General features: G+C 43.0%; 1 protein-coding gene across 5 annotated transcripts in view; it reads left to right on the top strand.

The window, feature by feature from the left end:
* Positions 1–17,832, top strand: part of MGAT5 (alpha-1,6-mannosylglycoprotein 6-beta-N-acetylglucosaminyltransferase) — a 316,936-nt gene that overhangs the window by 214,763 nt on the left and 84,341 nt on the right. For all 5 annotated transcript variants that reach the window (XM_076005478.1, XM_012740066.2, XM_020288503.2 and 2 more), the window contains one exon: positions 2,969–3,102. In XM_076005478.1, the coding sequence (XP_075861593.1) occupies positions 2,969–3,102 (134 nt within the window). The remainder of the gene's footprint in view (positions 1–2,968; positions 3,103–17,832) is intronic.

Genomic DNA, 17,832 nt, shown 5'->3' on the forward strand with positions numbered 1-17,832 from the left:
TGGGAAAATTGGATAGCCACATGCTGGAGAATGAAATAGGACCTCTATCTCTTATCATATACAAAAATTCAAGATGGATTAAAGACTTAAATGTAAGGCATGAAATTATAAAAATTCTAGAAAAAATGTAGTAAAAAGTCTTCTAGACACAGGCCTAGGTGAAGAATTTATGACTAAGACCTCCAGAGATAAATACAGCAACAAGAAAAATAAATTAATGGGACTTAATTAAATTAAAAACCTTTTGCACAGCAGAGGAAATAAAGAACAGAATAAACAGGCAAATCACAGAGTGGGAGAAAATATTCACAAACTACATATCTGACAAAGGACTAATATCCAGAATCTACAAAGAATGCAAATCAAGAAAAAACAGTCCCATCAAAAAGTGGGCAAAAGACATGAACAGAAGTTTTCAAAAGATAAACAAATGGCCAAGAAACCTATGAAAAAAATGTTCAGCTTCTCTAATTATCAGAGTAATGAAAATTAAAACCACAATGAGATGCTACCTTATTGCCGTTGGAATGGCCATTACCAAAAAGTCAAAAAACAACAAATGCTGGCATGGATGTAGAGAAAAAGGAATGCTTATACACTGTTGGTGGGACTGCAAGCTAGTACAACCCCTGTGCCAAACAGTATGGAGATTTTCCTCAAAGAGCTAAAAGGAGACGTACCATTTGATCCAGTAATCGCATTACTGGGTATCTCCCCAAAAGAAAAGAAATCATTTTATCAAAAAGACACCTTTACTCAAATGTTTATCGCAGCACAATTTATAATTGCAAAGATAATGGAATCAACCTAAGCGCCCATCAATTCATGAGTGCATAAGAAAATGTGGTGGATACACACACACACACCCTATGAAGTACTACTCAGCCATAAAAAGGAATGAAATAACGTCTTTCAGAGCAATTTGGATGGAACTGGACACTGTTATCCTAAGTGAAGTATCTCAGGAATGGAAAAACAAACATCACTTGTTCTCACTAATAAGTGGAAGCTAAACAATGGGTACACAACAGGCATGAAGAGGTAAACGACATTAGAAACTAAGAGGAGGAGGAGGCTGAGAGGTGGGTGAGGGATAAAAACTTACCTATTGGATACTGTGAACACTGTGCTGGTGACAGACGCAATGAAAGCCCTGAATCCAGCATTATATGGTGTGTTCTTGTAACAGAAAATTTGTACTCCCTTAATATTTTGAAATTTAAAAATGATGGTCACCATCCAAAACTAAGAAGGAATATACAGTTAGCCCTTCATGTTGGTAGTTCCACATGCACGAATTCAAGCAACTGTAAATCGAAATATTTGAAGAACACAAAAATAATATAAATAAAAAGCAGTACAGTATAATTTTTGCATAAATTATATGCAAATACTGCACCATTTCATATAAGGGACATGAGCATCCTTGGATTTGGGTATCCATGGGGGTCCTGGAACCAATCCGCTGCAGATACCAAGGGACAATTATTAGACTGCTGGAGTTGATTGCAGATGAGTCGAAGCCTTCAAGACACGGCTCCTTACGCTCAGAGTGGCCTGTTTTCCCCTGCTGCGCCTGCACAGAGCCGTAATCTTTGACTCGCAAAGTGGTGCTGCTGAATCCCAGCTCTGGTTCTCTGGGAGCTGAGCAGCCCCACAAGTCAGCGTTGGTCCTTTCCCCTCCTTTCATGGTTACCTTCTGCAGAGCTGTCACCACAGTCCCTGTGACCTGAATACTGCCATCTTCCTCAGAAAATATACTGCTCCAACCAGTTCCTTTTGCATCCTATTTTAAAGGTGAAAAATATAAGTTAAGAAATAGGTATGTTTTATTAAGAAGAGGAAAAGAATGCTCTGAAGTTTTCAAAGAGCAAGGAAAGTAAGCAATGACCTAGCTTTCTTCTTCCTGGGCTGTGGGCTCCTATTTCTGTCCACCTATTAGCTGCCAAGCTGATGACCTGTGGTTGGTGATATAATGAACATTGCCACTATAATGAGAGTGTGTTAGAGCCACACAAGAATCCCAGACAAGAAAATTCTTCCTGTGGTCAGCTTGTATTTCACTTGTGGTTATGGCCTTCCTGCTTTCTTTTGTCCTCTTCCTTGTCCAGACAAATGGTGGTGATCTCCAATGAGAAAACCACACAAAAATGATGGTTTGTGAGGGTGCTTCCTGGAAAATCCAATGTGGTGGTTGGAATTTTTTTTTTCCCCTGACTCACATATTGAAGTAGAATTAAGAGTTGAAGAACGACTTCCTGATAGTAGGGAAAAAGAAGAAACTGAGTCAGATCCTTAAAAGCTCACAGGCCACACAAAAATACAGGTGGTAGAACAGAGTTTGCTCTGTTGGAAGGCTTTGGAGGAATAGCAAAGGAAACACCTTCACGTGTATTTCTTCAGGATCTAAGGAGAAAGCAGTGTAAAGTTCTATTACTGTCAAATACATAAAAATCACCATTTCCAAGAGTCTAAGCTTTACCTAAAATCAAATACTCCAGTTACTTGATGAGAATGTTGAACGATAGCGGAAAGAGAGAACACATGCTTTAAATAGAATAAGACCTCTGAAGATGGTTGTTCTTTGTTTCTTCATCCATTGATTAGTCACCTACTGTATGCGCAACCCTGGTGAGGTGCTGGGTATGTAGCAATGATCATGGCAGTCCCTAGTTCCAGATTTCGTGGAACTTTTAATTTTGCTAGTGTTTTAGTGATCCTTTGTGATCCGTCAGCCAGTCTGAAGTAAGTCATATCTGCTGGGTGAAGGCACAGGCTCTAAAGTTGCAGCTGGAGATGTTTAGTACACGAGCTGTTCTAGCACCTCCCAGCACTTGCCCAGTGCTGCCACTGCTATTAAAAGTATTTGTCCAGTCTTAGTAGTGCCTGAAGGAAGGGACAGAGCTTTTACCTTTTGAACTTTGGGGGTCAAGGATGTCGTTTTACACACATCACTTTTTTCTTCCAGGTGCATGCTCCGAGTCCTCGATTCATTTGGCACGGAACCAGAGTTTAATCATGCTAATTATGCCCAGTCTAAAGGCCACAAGACCCCATGGGGAAAATGGAATCTGAACCCTCAGCAGTTTTATACCATGTTCCGTGAGTATTCATGTTTTGCCTCTCCTTTCCAGAATGCCACCAACAATAGATGGGAAAATTAATTAGCCATCTATTTGGAGGTTATGATTCTCAAGACCCTTAGATGTAGAAGTGTGGGCTGTTAAACCTTTGCCTTGGGAATTACTATTTTTTTTTTTTTTTTTTTTGTAATTGAAATTTGAAAGGCCATGTAAGCATTTTGTGGAAAGCCTTGGAAATGTTCTGGAGAAAATGTTCATTATGAAATGTCATTAGAAACCATTTGGGAAAGGACTTTGCGTCAACTTTAGATTGGCAGGCACCAAACTCATCTCATGCCACACAGAAGCTGTTCAGGATCCACTTCATCATTAATGAGCAATGAGGTCTTCCATGCAGAGATCCATTTTCCAAATGCTTAAATCTTAATTATTTAAGCATCAAACTTTTTAAAGAAAAAATTGGGCCTTTTTAAAACGGAACTGTTTGAACTCAGTTTTGTACTTTATGGGCTTCTTAAATCCTGGGCCCAGAATGCAGTTTTACCGTCTCTTGCTGACGTGGTTGTCAGTAGCAGTGATGATTTTACGAGGTGTTGTAGTGAGAGCAGCACACTGCATGGTGAAGGAACTAACTGGCCCCCACTGCTAGGCTCTTAAACTTGCTCTGTTTCTCTGGTATTATTTTCCCACATTTGCTATTTCTTCTTAGGACTATTGGCTTACCTGCCTCTAGCCTCATTTCTAATTATCTGAGGACACTGTGAAGCCCGATACTAAATTTGACAGTGTTTTTGCCAAAAATAAATTTATTATTCAAGCCAGGAGGCCTTAGTGACAAGGTGAGGTCCTATTCTGTAAATGAAAGGTCGCATGAGTTAAACAGGGTGTTTGGATGCTCAGAGCGGAGAATTCTCATTTTCCAAAATTATCAGAATAATGTTAATCCAGAGATTTCCTTTGCCGAACCTGTTTTGTGGAGTGAAGACATGAGGGCCTCCTGCCCGCCCTTTCCCCACGTAGCTGCCTCTCCCCCATTGGCAGTCACACGAAGGTACCCTTTTCCCAGGTTCACTAAATGTAGTAACAGCAAACACAGTGGACTAATCCTTGGGCGTTAGGGATGAGAAGGGAGAATTAGGAATGGGTACAGCTGATGAGGGGAATAATTTAAAAACTCACATTTAAATGTTCTTTTTCGCTGAGATTTGTGAGAGTGCGCCATATGCATCCTAAACATCATTATTCCTGGAGCTGTATCAGCCTGCTATTGCAAGCTGTCCCTGGGGCACAGTTCAGGGGGCAGACTAATTTTTGGCACGGTAGGTGACAGATGGCAGTTGGCAGGGTGAGACATTGGATCAGAGTTAGCCTGTGGTTTGACTTTGCCGTGTGACTTTGAGGGACTGGGGTGAGGTGGCACAGAATAACCTAAGGAGTGACCTGTGTGTTACTTCAGGTGAAGTAAAGTGTTATCTGTGTGCACAATGGCCAGAACAGCCTGGATGGGACAGTGTGTGTGCCCGCCAAGAGATGGCGTTTTCCTGCCTCCAGGATGTAGAGAGGAGAAGCTTTTCCTGACGGTATAGAGGCCTGTCTTGGAATGCTGGGATTCAGAGTCCTGCAAGCCTGTTTTGTTCTTCATGGATGGAGGGTTTCAGCAGTGTGGGTTTATTCAATTGAAAGAAATGCACTGCTTAAAATGTAACTGAAGACTAAATCAAGAATTAATTTCTATTAACCTGGGAGGGGGACAATTTTTCTGACTCAGAAATCAGGGGGAAATTGACACATTTGACTGCCTTTACAAAGGAAAAAAATAAATAAAAAGAACCTATATGGCAAAACCACCACCAGGAATACCATAAGCAAATTATATCACAGATTGAGGGCTAGTATTTTTTATATATATATATATATATATATATATATATATATATATATATATATATATATATATATCTTCCAAAAATTGAAGAAAAAGTTCTATCATCTAGTAGAAAACTCAGAAAAGGCTATTAACTGTTGTTCAAAGGAAGAAGAAATGCATTGCTCCAAACATGTGAAAAGATGTTAACCTCACAATAAGAGAAGTGTTTTAAACTGCACCAAGACACCAATGCCCCATGTACAGATTGGCACAAATCCAAATGTTAGATAGCTGTTCTTAGAGAAACCAGTTCTTTTCTCCCCAGTGGTTAGAATACAGTATGACACTACCCCTGTGTGAGGATATTTGTCAAGATCTAGTGAAACTCCTTGTGCATTTTTCTTTCAATTAAGCAGACTCACATCTAGGAATCTATCCCAAAGATATGTGGGCAAAAATAAGAAATGGTACGTTCACAAGAGCATTTATTGTGGCACTATCTGTAATAGGAAAAGATTAGAAACAACCCAAGTATTCATCATAGGGGACTGCATGAATAATGCGGTCCATTGATATAGTGAAGTATGTTAAAAGGAATGAGGAAAGTCTCTACTCAAGGAGGGACACATCTTGAATTATTAAATGATTAAAAACCAAGGTGCAGGGCAGTTTAGAGCTACTCCCTGTTATACAAGTTAAGTATAGGGGAAAGAATGTGTGTATATGTTAGTGCATGTGAATGAGTTTGTATTCCCAAAGGAAACAATGGAAGGATAGATAAACTAATACAAAATGATTACCATTGGAGGAGAGGTATGCAGGGATGGGAATAGAAGGTCAATTTATCTTTAATGTACTTTGTTTTGACTTTAGACCTATGTAAATGTTTCACATAATTTAAAAAGAATTAAATACCCAAAAGAATTCAAAGTAGGGTCTTGAGGAGATGCGTGCACACCCAACATTCATTGCGGTATTATTCACGTTAGCCAAGAGGTGGAAGCCACCCAGATGTCCATGGACACATAAATGGATAAGGGAAATGTGGTCTGTCCACACAATGGGCTATTATTATTCAGCCTTTAAAAAGAAGGAAACCCTGTCACATGCTACAACGTGGATGAACCTCTAGGACATTAAGCTAAGCAAAATAACCCAGTCACGCGCAAAAGGACAAATACTATGTGATTCCACTCATGAAGTATTTAAAGTAGTCAAATCATGGAAACGGCGGAAAGTCATTTCCAAGGCCTGGGAGGGAGGGAGAAAGGGAATCACTGTTTAATGCGTATCTCGGGTTTCATTGTTGCAAGTTGAAAAAGTTCTGGAGATCTGTGTGTGGCACAACAATATGAATAAACTGAGCAACACTAAACTGTGCACTTGAAAATGTTTAGGTGGTAAATTTAATGTTATGTGTTTTTTATCACAGTAAAAAAATTTAAAAAGCATTCACTAAAAATTGAAGACATATTAGGTTGGTGTCAACTTCTCACACAGAGAAAATAATTCCTTTGATTTTTAAAGAGTCTTTTGACTGTACAGTGGTAGTGGGAAATACTTATATCGTAATTTGAAACTGTCACAGGTACAGTGTAGGAGCCAAGATGTTCAGTATACAAGAAGTGCGGGCAGAGAGTATTACAAGAATCCAGAATAACATGCCAGACAAGAGAAACCCAGAGAATCTAGCTGGGTCACCTTTGCAAGTTGCTAGGACACCAACTCATTACTGCAAAAAATAAAGCGAAAGGATTCAGCTTTGATCCTACTTTTCTAGCACAAATTATTTTTTAAGATAATCAAATCGTTGATGAGAGAAAGTTGTTAATCATGGGGAAATCACATCTAATAAATTCAAAAGGAATGAAGAATTAGAAAATCAGCATTTTAAAACTCTTAATGAGACAGTGGAGCAAGGCAGTCATCACCAGTGGTTGCTAAATCCATCAAGTAACAGGTGGAGGGAAAACTTTCTCAGGGAAGAGGCTGTCTTGAATGGAGGAAACAGGGCAATGAATAGGGAACTGGAGCAGTTTGAGACCTTCATCGTGCTGATGTGTGCTTGGGCTGGAGAATTTGCAGCAGAAAATAGTATCTCCTGCACCCTGCTTTGTAGGGCCTGTCCAGGGCCTGTCCACAGTGAACCTGGGTGCATCCCTGAGAGAGGGTCTCTTCCTTCCCATATGAGAAAGGGGGGGGGGGTCCAGTCCAGCCAAGTCCTTCCACGTGGAATCCCTCCTTCCCTTCCCCTCTGGGTAAGTGTAGCTATTACGGTGTTCTGAAGGGAAAAGTCATCCCTTAGACGATGAGAAGAAAATAGCAGAAGTTATGTTTATTCCTTGTTAATTTTTTAAAATGAAACAAATTTGCTATTGCTTAATATATGGGCTAATGGTCATTATATAGTTGATGTATAAATGTGCACGTGTATTGAGGGTATATTCAGACTCTTGTGTTCTTACATTGTTTTCTACTGGTGGGGTGCCCGAAGGAAAGTTTGGAGACCGCAGAACTGGAGGGCTTCTCCTTGTAGAATGTGGCATTCAGGCACAGCTGTCTCGCTGTAAGATGTGGCAGTGTCATAGCACCACGTACAGAGCAGAGGGAGCGTGGGGGCAGGCGTGTTAGAAAGAGCCCAGCAGGAAGACGAGGAGAAACGCACGCCATTGGATGCACTGGTGCTGCGACTTTAGGAGCAGTGACTCATTGCCTGGCTAAGCAGGTGGGGTTTGTACAAATTGGAAAGCCTTGTTTCTCTGTATTGTTTTTCCCCCAGTCTCAGAAGTTCCCTGGCACCATCCTCTCTCTCTGTGTTCTGTTTGCAAGTGGGCATTTTAGAGTGTGTCCACATAAGACTATTCCTGACACCTTCGTAAGCAGCTTCCGGAGGGACTGATGGGTGGTCGGACAACACTAAGGCCATTTGACTAGATATATTAAGTGATGGTTTTTTCTAGGAAGTTGATAAATCTGGTTGTTCCTCCTTCTAGGCCCTGGTTCCTCTTTTGCCCCAGGCTCACAGGCTAGCAGGGCCTCCGAGCTGGGCACTGAGGCCTCCCCGTGGCTGCCAGAACCAGCTCTTGAGAGCTCAGCTTGGATCAAGCGATTCCTCCTCAAAGGCTGCAGGGCTTTTCCTGTGTCCACAGGGTCATGTCGAAAGTCCACGGCAACGTATTCAAGACCCTAGGCTCTCTGGACACAATTCCCCCACCACGTCCCCCCCAGCTCCTGGCCCCGGCCTCACCTGACAGCCTGCTAGTCCCTGAAGGCACCGCACAGATTCCTCACCACTCCTGCCTCCTTCAAGTCACCTTTATAGCCAAATTTATTTTTCTTGCAAGTTCTATTTAAATGATTTCATCCATCTTTCCGGTCAAATTTATAAAAAAAAAAAAAAGAAAAAAGAAATGCTATTATAAAAACAGGGAAAGCCTTCCTCTCACCAAAAATGGCTCCCCTAATCCTAGTGTAGCCATTATTATCTTTTTCACAGGTATATTTTTAACAAGTTGTAATATATATACTAAAATTTTGTATCTCTTTTTTTCCCCCACTGAATATGTCGTTTTTTGTTCCAACTTGAAAACCATGGTTTCTAAGGCTCTTTTATGGTCTGGCAAGTGGCTAGCTTCTAATTTGTATTTATTTGGGGATGCTTTTGTTATTTCTTATTGAGAATTAACTGTTGCTTTTTCCGTGGTTGCCAGGTACTCGCTTGGCTCTAGATGCGGGACTGAAGTCTGTCCCCGTGGTCTACTGTGCATACTGCTTGTTTTAAACTCCTAAACACAGTCTCTCTTATTTTTCGCAGTCCCAGGCAAAGTACATTATATTAAATACCTTAGTAAATGAATGCAAGGAATCTGCCCACACAGAAAAAACAAAATGAAGGCATTTGCCTGTACCATTTAGAAGAGAAAACTCTACAGTTGATTATTTGCGCCGCAAATTATCCAGTATTTGGGTAGCTCAAATTATCTGTGCGACACCCACTTTCACAACTTCATCCGGCTTATGTAAAAACATCGGCAGTGGTAAAACATCTTTATCATGTTGAGGTTTGTATCTTTTTTTCCCCCTCCCTTTCTTTCCCTGGAGACTTGTGGCTGAAAGTAGCAATAACAGACGTTATCGCTTCCCTGGTTTCAGGCAAGTTTCATCTTGGACTTTATTTTTATGTCCCACAATGTTCCAACAACCTTTGAAACCGAGTCTCCTTGAAAGTGTCACTTTTCACATCGCTGCCATAGAACATGTCCTCATTGTCTAAGCAAAGTCTCGTTTATATAGGTTTGTTTTATGCATGTGTGTGTGGAATCATTCACAATGTGGAAATAGAATTTGCCTTGTGGTGGGTGCTCATGTTCTATGTTATACTAAAGGGGAGTGTTCAGCCTTTCTGGGTACACATGGAAATTTGGAGCAGGAAAGACGGGGAGCTATATATAACAGGGACTGGGGATTTTGGGGGGTGTTTAGTTCAGTCTTCGCATTTCTCCTCCCACCCCTTCCCACACCCCTGTAAGGTGCTCCTGAGTTGAGTAAGGGTTAAGAGGTGGCTGAGCTTGAGTATTTTCTTGTTCCTTAGGAGAGTGAATTTAAGAGTTAGATTGGGATCTTTGGTTGTTGGTTTTACCCACATGTTCAATACACATCTCCTGACCATCTGTGGGATGCCTGAGTCTCTGTTCTCCACATGCCTGCTTTCAACAAATTGTGGGGGTACACAAAAAATCATGCTTCTACTTTAGAAACTACAGACACAGTTAAATGGAGCAGAGAAAACTTGAACATGGAGGTGAGACACATCCTGGGTATGGCCCCTAGTCGCCCCAGGGGGCCTCCGGCTCTGCCGCCTGTCTGGCCCCATCTGTTACTACACCTCTAGCTGCCTGGCCGTTGCTTGAGTAGGAGGTCTGGAGACCTTTGCATTGGCTGTCCATCTTCCAGAACATTCTTCCTTTAGACTTCCCCATCTCCTCCTCCAGGTTTTTCATTCAAATGTCACTTCAGTGAGACTTATCATGACCCTCTCCCTTTTAAAATGCAACTCCTTTCTCCCCAACTTCTTACTGTCCCGTTTTATTTTCCTCCCTAACTTTATTACTACCTAGCATTTATGTTTCACTTTTGTTTATTTTCTTTTTTCTCCCCTGGACTCTGTAGTATATAATGGTGGGGGTGGGGGGGATCTGTATTGTTATCTGTATTGTTCATTGCTAAAACCCTAATATCTTGATGAGTGCCTGACACATAGTAGGCATTCAGAAAATATTAGTATCAGTTAAATTAGAATGAACAAAAATCCCTAAATCCCTATTTTTAGTCCGTGCAAGGGGAAGAACTGGTGCACAGGCAAGATTACAGAAGCTTTTTAAGGCAGTGGCCTCAGCTTATCTCTTCTGTCTTCACACAGAACTTAACTTGCATGGTTGGGCTCTCAAGAGGTGTTCAAACCATCCTGATTGATACTGACATTCTTTGAATTTCTCCCAGGATTTGGGGCTCCTGGCCATTTTTATTTGCATGATCAGATTGGAATGGGGGCTTGTGGATCAGAACTTTTGCCTGACCAACAGGAATTGTAGAGAAGGAGCTTGCTCCCATCCGTACAGGTGATAAACCTGTTGACTGTAGCTAAGGATCATTGCTTCCGTGTACCATTTTATTTTTAGTCTGAGACAGGCAAAAGAGCTATTGTGATTCAGACTGTCTCGCTGGCATTTAACTTGGATCAGGAGGACTCTTGCCTTTCACTTTTGTGCAGACCAATGACTGATAGGGCCAGCCTTGTAGTTCCTTCGGTCTGAGCCTCAACCTTCAGGAGCAATGATGTTCTAAAGAGTCCATTCCCTCCTAAATTGCTTTTTGACACTTGAAAAATCTACACTCGTATGCCTTCTGTCAACAGTTCAGGTACTCATTTTTTCAGCTCAACTCTAGATTACGGTTTCCCTAGCTGTATCCCAGCCTTTTCTCTTGAAGAGAGAATCACCTCCATTTGGGGAAAAAAATCAGTCTTGGTAAAGTTTGAAGCATAACGTCACTGTGTACAGCTTTTACAACCAGATTTCTTCTTATGTGACATAACTTTATTTTTCACTGAAGTTGTTTCTGTCATGTCAGTTTCATCATCAGAATCAGCAAAAATTTCATGAACATGACGGCAGCCAATATTCTTCCCCAATGTTTTTATGATGTTTTTCAAACATAAAAAAGTAGAAGAAATGTATACTAGAAACCTACATCCTAGATTCAACCACTAACAGTTTATTTGTTCTATGACATATTAATCCATATGCCAATCCTCTCTTCATCCATCAAGCCACCTTTTTTGGGGTTGCATAAAAGAATCCTTAGATGCTTTAGCATGATAACATTAACTAGGGTTCTATATTGTTTATAAAACCAGTTGTGTTTATTTCCTCTTTATGTACAACACTGGGATTATTTTATTTACTTACTATCCATCTCTCCAGCTGAACATGCTTAATGAAGGGAAACCCATGCTTATCTTTTTCACTGTTGTATCTTTAACTCCTAAGTTGTAGCCTGGCTCATTGTAAGTGCCCAGTAAATGCGCCGAATGTTGAATGAAGTTAGAATCCCATGATGTTAGAATTTTAATTTAAAACTATGTTATTTCTTATTTGCTTTCCTTCTTTCCAACATCTATTTTTGTGCCTTAGATAAAATGATATGCTAATATGTTAATTTATCAATTCAACAAATATTTATTGGACACTTAGTATATATCAGGCTAGGTTCTGGGATAGAGTGGTGTGAGCTACCTTAGCTAATGACTAATGCCAACAATGGGCTTTGCTTTTGGAGCTTGTGTGTAAAGAACATAATGTGGGGGGCAGTTCAGCCATGGCCTCTGCTGCTGACTAGTGTAGACCTACCTCCAAAGTCAGTCATACTAGTGAATTAAGCATTCATCATTGACTTAGTTATGCATCCAAAAATTACTCAATTCCTGGCCGGGCACGGTGGCTCACGCCTGTAATCCTAGCACTCTGGGAGACCAAGGCGGGCGGATTGCTCGAGGTCAGGAGTTCAAAATCAGCCTGAGCAAGAGCCAGACCCTGTCTCTACTATAAACAGAAAGAAATTAATTGGCCAACTAATATATATATAAAAAAAAAATTAGCCAGGCATGGTGGCGCATGCCTGTAGTCCCAGTTACTCGGGAGGCTGAGGCAGGAGGAATCGCTTAAGCCCAGGAGATTGAGGTTGCTGTGAGCTAGGCTGACGCCACGGCACTCACTCTAGCCTGGGCACAAAGTGAGACTCTGTCTAAAAAAAAAAAAAAAATTAATTCCTAATATGCTGTTGGCAGTCAGGTACAAGTCAGGTACATAAAGCATGGCTCAGTCCTCAGGGGGCATAGAGTGCCCTAGGAGAGACAGTTATGTGTGATAAGGGCTCTAACTTGTCATGGTCTGAGGGTGCCAAGGAAGGGCACACCCAGTCTTGGGGATTCAGGAAGTCCCCCAACCGGGAGGTGATGTGACCTCAGTCTTAGAGGGAGGAGGGAGCGATAGGCATGCCAGACACATGCCAGCATGAGATAAGATGGAGAAACAGCCCAGGTAGGTCAGCGTGGAGCACAGCTATGTATCAGTGGGGTGTGTCTGGAATGAAGCTGGAATGCCAGCTCTGCTGGGCCCTGCCTCATGCTGAAAGAGGGACAGATTTTCAGGAGGAAACTGCCATGGTCACATACTTGTTTCAAAGAACATCTTGTCAAGCAACATGGAGGCTGCCCTGGGGTTGGGGAACAGGAAGGGAGGAAGAGGCAAGGCTGTAGGTACAGAGATTGCTCAGACACCCACTGCAGAGTTTACAAGGGTGCCATGATAGACGACACCCATTGGTTTAAGTTGTCAAAAATTGGAACGTCCTAAATGTCTTGTGGGAGGCAGTATTAGAGAGGATCTCTGTCAGATTGGCTTCAGCACAAGGTTTGTTGGCTCTTGTCACTGGGAATTGTTGAAACCAGCTTTAGCTGGATTCAGGCCTCAGAAGACACCTCCCTCTCTCCCCAACTCTCCCTCCTCTCCCCTTCCTTTTTCCCTTCCCCCTGCCCCTCTCCTCTCTCTCCCTCTCTCTCTTTCTCTTCCCCCCTCCCCCAATCTCAGCTTTGACCTTCTCTGGGCTGGTGTCATTCTGAAGCAGGCTGTCATCACAGGGCACAGGTAACCACCTGCAGCCCTAGATTTCCACCCTCCCAGATTAGTGACTCCAGCAGAAAGTCTTGAACTTCAGTAGTAGCTCAGATGAGTCAAGGAGAAAACGGAGGGGTTGGACTTGGATTACAAAGTCACCTTTCAACTGAGCCATAACTGGATGTAGTCCTCTGGGTTATGTGCCCATCTGTAGAGGTGTAGAGAGAGGTAGGAGGAGGGTGGGTCAGGGTCAGGATTGGCACCACCCCAACCACCTATTGGGAACAGAATTGCATGGCTTGGGGGAGGGGTGGTTAGTCCCACACGGAGATGGTGGCAGGCCAGAGCCATAGCACGCCCACATCTAATGGGGTGAGTCCAGGCACATCAGGCTGTGAGGTATCGTACTGTTCTAGCAAGTGTGATGAGCTGTGGTTACGACATAGATATCTACAGCACATTGTGTAAGTGAAAAGAAAGTTTACCAAAGAGTAGTGTAGTAGGATCCAACTTTAGCTTGAAGATTAAAAAAATCCCCACTGGTGGTGTTTATTTTTAGGTGGTAAAATGATAGGTAACTTCTTTTTCCCCCTTATCTTTTGATATAATCTGAAAATTTTTACACTGAGGATATATTTCTGTTATAATCAGGAAATGCGATAAAACCGTTTATATTTAGGAAAAAGAAAAGCTTGTTTATTGCAGAACCCTTGGCAAGAGTGGATGAGGCCTGAACTGGGAAGGGTGGAGAGGAGGAAAGGAATTTATGGGTTTTGAGAAGCTAAGTCCCTGGGACCTGCCGGCTGCCTAAGAGCTGAGGAGTGAGCCAGGCTGGTGCTGGGGCTTCTGCCCCCTGGTGACCAGGTGGTGTGGGGAAACCCAACATTCTCAGAGATGTTTGGGCCTTACTGCTAGAAACCACAGACCTTGTAGACTTACGCAATTGAAGGAAAGGTCAATTTGATGTAAACATTTTGAATTGTGTTTTAAAAGAAGACATCATTACTGTTTGATACATGGTATATACTTCATTTATTAAGTAGTTGGTAAGCTCCTTGAGAGAAGAAACTCATCTTTAGGTTGTGATCCATCAATACTTAGCATATAACCTGGTTTGTAGAGAGAGTGCTCCAAAACGTCGTTGAATAATTCAAGCTAAGCTAATAGTATTTCTTAAAAGTAATCATCACTGTAATCTGCTCAGGGAACACACCAAGCTGATTCGTAATCACTTCTAAATAGGTGCTTCCAAAGTGCTTAAAATAGTGCCTTTCTTAATAAGAAAAGATGTTTGTCCAAAGTTATTTTAAAATTAATGTTTAGCAAATCCCCTGCAGTTTGCAGCATGTGAAAAGATCAGTGTGGTCCCGCACACACATGGCACAAGTCGCTTGAGAAACTGAGGCCACACTATGTAGATATTCTGGGTCTCTCATATGCATTTTTGTCTACTTTATAACATTATTTTCCTCAGAAGCGTGGTTTATTGTTATAGTTCACAGGGTCCAGAATATAAAACATTTGAACTACCAGGCTGTATATCCTTATGGCTTAGGGAGCTCGGGCCCTGGCCCCAGCCAAGCTGGCTCTGAATCCCAGTGGCGCCATTGCCTAGCATGTCGACTGGGGTGGTTTAACTCTCATTCTCATCTGTACAAACGTTTTATAAGATGCTCATGAGGATAATATGAAAGAGTCAGCACAACACACTTAGCACGGAACTTGACACGTGGTCAGAACTCAAATATCATCTTTAAAAAAAAAATCACATTTGTGTATCTTCTGGGATGGAGTGATTTTCTGCATCCCATTTATGATGGGATTTCTTTGATTTACCTTGAAACGTAAATACCTTTTCTTTGAAACCCTCCCAACACCACTCAGGTCTGTTTTCCCATCTTAAGACAGAGCAAAAGAGAAAACTTAGTTTGAGGTTTGATCTCAATGAAAAAAAGGGTCGTTTCAGATAGCATCAGCCTGGACTGTGGCTTTTGATTTATTATGAGCAACATTAGGAACCCTTGTTTTAGGACCAGGGCGTGCTCTGCAGGTACTACCAAGCAGGCACCAGCTGGTGGCCAGCTCCTTGGGAGCAAGCCACTCAGGCCTGTGGTTACTTCCGAATCACCTGCTGGGACAAGTCGTAGCTGAGCAAACCCTCATGCTGCTGAGGCTCCGTGTCCCGTGGCAAATTGAGAGTTACCTGTCGGGGGAGAGACGTGGAGAGGTGTGCCCAGTGCCCAGGCCTCAACCTGTCAAACGTGGGGTGCTGGTTAAGCACTGCCTGTATGTCTCCTGAAGCTTCACCTGAGGTCCTCAAACTGCACTTCTAGGCTACTGATCCCCGAGTGAGCATCTCACAAGGGGAGACAGGTGTTGAGTTAAAGCGTGTGGATAAAACTTAGGGAGAGCTTGGATGTGTGATCCATTCTTTCATACAGCATCAATGCTGATTGAGTATCAAATTACAGCCGCAAAGCCTGCTGTTCAAGTTTTTTTTCTTTTTGAGACAGAGTCTCACTCTGTTGCCCGGACTGGAGTGCCGTGGCATCAGCCTAGCTCACAGCAACCTCAAACTCCTGGGCTCAGGCAATCCTTCTGCCTCAGCCTCCCGAGTAGCTGGGACTACAGGCATGCGCCACCATGCCTGGCTAATTTTTTTCTATATATTTTTAGTTGGCCAATTAATTTCTTTCTATTTTTAGTAGAAACGGGTCTCACTCTTGCTCAGGCTGGTTTCAAACTCCTGACCTTGAGCAATCCACCCACCTCAGCCTTCCAGAGTGCTAGGATTACAGACATGAGCCACGGCACCCGGCCTATGTTCAAGTTTTTTGACTAGATTATTTCTTGCCCTTCCTCTCACCATTCAAGCTAGAAGCTTAAGGGAATCTTTGACACAAAAATATGTACACAGGTGTCCTTTTTTCTTTTTTGGGTTTAACAGTGATTTTATTTTCAACTATACCTTAGTACAGTATAATGTGAAATAAGTCCTGTTGAGTATTTTATATGCCAGAGTATTTTTTTAAGTGCCCCCGTAGGGACCCAATACCTGAACTGTGGAAACAGATACCTAAAGCACAGAGCTTTAATCACCTCATAAATTTCCTGAAAATGGAAAACACGATTCTGAAGTATAGAGTGTCAGATTCTAGTTCAGAACTTGTGGAATCAACAGAAATTTTTACCAAGAGATATTTTAAGCTGCCTAATGACATCGGGAACTCACACAGGCTCTCTTCCCCTTCCCTGTGTTCCTCCGATCCCCTCCCGCCCTCAGCCGCTCAAAAAGGGAGAAAAGCAGCCATCGCCCCTTGCTGGCGGTAGAATTTATTCCGTCATTTATTTTTCAGCCAACTGCAGCCATTGCCGTTGCCTCTGGGCACTTGTTCAGAAACGCAGAAATGAAATAACAGATTGACCAGACTGAACACAAGTCCCCAGCCACAACCCCATTATCTCCTCGTTCTGTCACCCTCATCAGGCAGAAGCCTGGGAGACGGAGGGTGACAGCACGGTGCTTATGCAGCTCATGCACCTGCGCAGCTCAGGGCTTCCTGCCAGCCTCCCTCTTCGTCTCGTTCCCCGGCACGCGGGGCAGGGGAGGGTGGAGCCGGGGCGTCCGATTCCTAGGCCTGGGCTGCGGCCCACCCGCCTCTGCCCTTCCCTCCATCTTAAAGGGCTTCCATGCCACCAGCCTGCCCGGGAAAGGGCGCCTCAGTCCTGGGAACCCCAGGACAAGCTGTAGGGACCAGCATCTTCTGCTTGTCGTCCAGCCACCCAGGAATGCATGTGGCTAATGCTGCAGTGTGTGGACTTGCTGGAATCTCAAGTATATCTCAGTTACCAGGAGGAATTCGGTGCCATGATATTTATAGCCATTCTATCCTGGTCAGAGCCAAGCCGTGCACTTGATTCGTTTAGTGTCGGCCATGTGCGGCCTCTGCAGGCCCATCTCCTGAAACGCTGACGTTTCTCTGGCCGGATTGAAGGTGGAGGGAGTCTCCACTCAATCTAGACAGAATTGTTTCCTGATTCTTGCCTCCTGTTGACATTCCTTTAAAATTATCAGCACAAGATAACAAATGTTTGGGGAAAGTGTGAGGTTGCCTTCCTCCTTTTTGTCAAGTGTTTTAACTTCTTTTAATAAAGAAGGTGTAGAACTCAAATAATGAGAGAAACCCAGAAATAGTCTGCCCTGTAGACGCTGTTGCTTTGCAGGGGTTGGTTTTTTGGAGTAGTTCGTGCCCCGGGGAGCTTGGCCTTTTATTCTGTCTTCTTTCCAGGCACCTGCTCCATATAGCACATAATTATATCTTTTATTGGTGAGTAGTTCTTAGAGGAGGTGAAAGGTTAGAAGGGGGACACTGCTTGCTTTGTCCCCAAGCGGCTGGGGTCAGATCTGACTCTGTGGGGCCCACAACCCCCACCCCCCGTGCAGAATGTCTAATGCAGCTCAGCTCCCTGCACATTTGGCCTTTGAAACCCGGACAAGGGCGTGTCTGCCAGGAGACAGACGGTAACCTGGCTCTGAGGAGGGTGCGCAGCTTAATGATATTTAGAAAGATGAACTTTCCCCAAAAAAGAGCAGGATGTGGTTCAGGTTAATCCATCCTGGGGAGAATTACTCCCATGTGAAGGTTTTGCTGGGGACATGTGGGAGCAAGCTATCCTTCACCCCACTCAGGTAAGGAAGAGCAGGGTG

Source organism: Microcebus murinus, chromosome 8 (assembly GCF_040939455.1).
Source record: "Microcebus murinus isolate Inina chromosome 8, M.murinus_Inina_mat1.0, whole genome shotgun sequence".
Taxonomy (NCBI): domain Eukaryota; kingdom Metazoa; phylum Chordata; class Mammalia; order Primates; family Cheirogaleidae; genus Microcebus; species Microcebus murinus.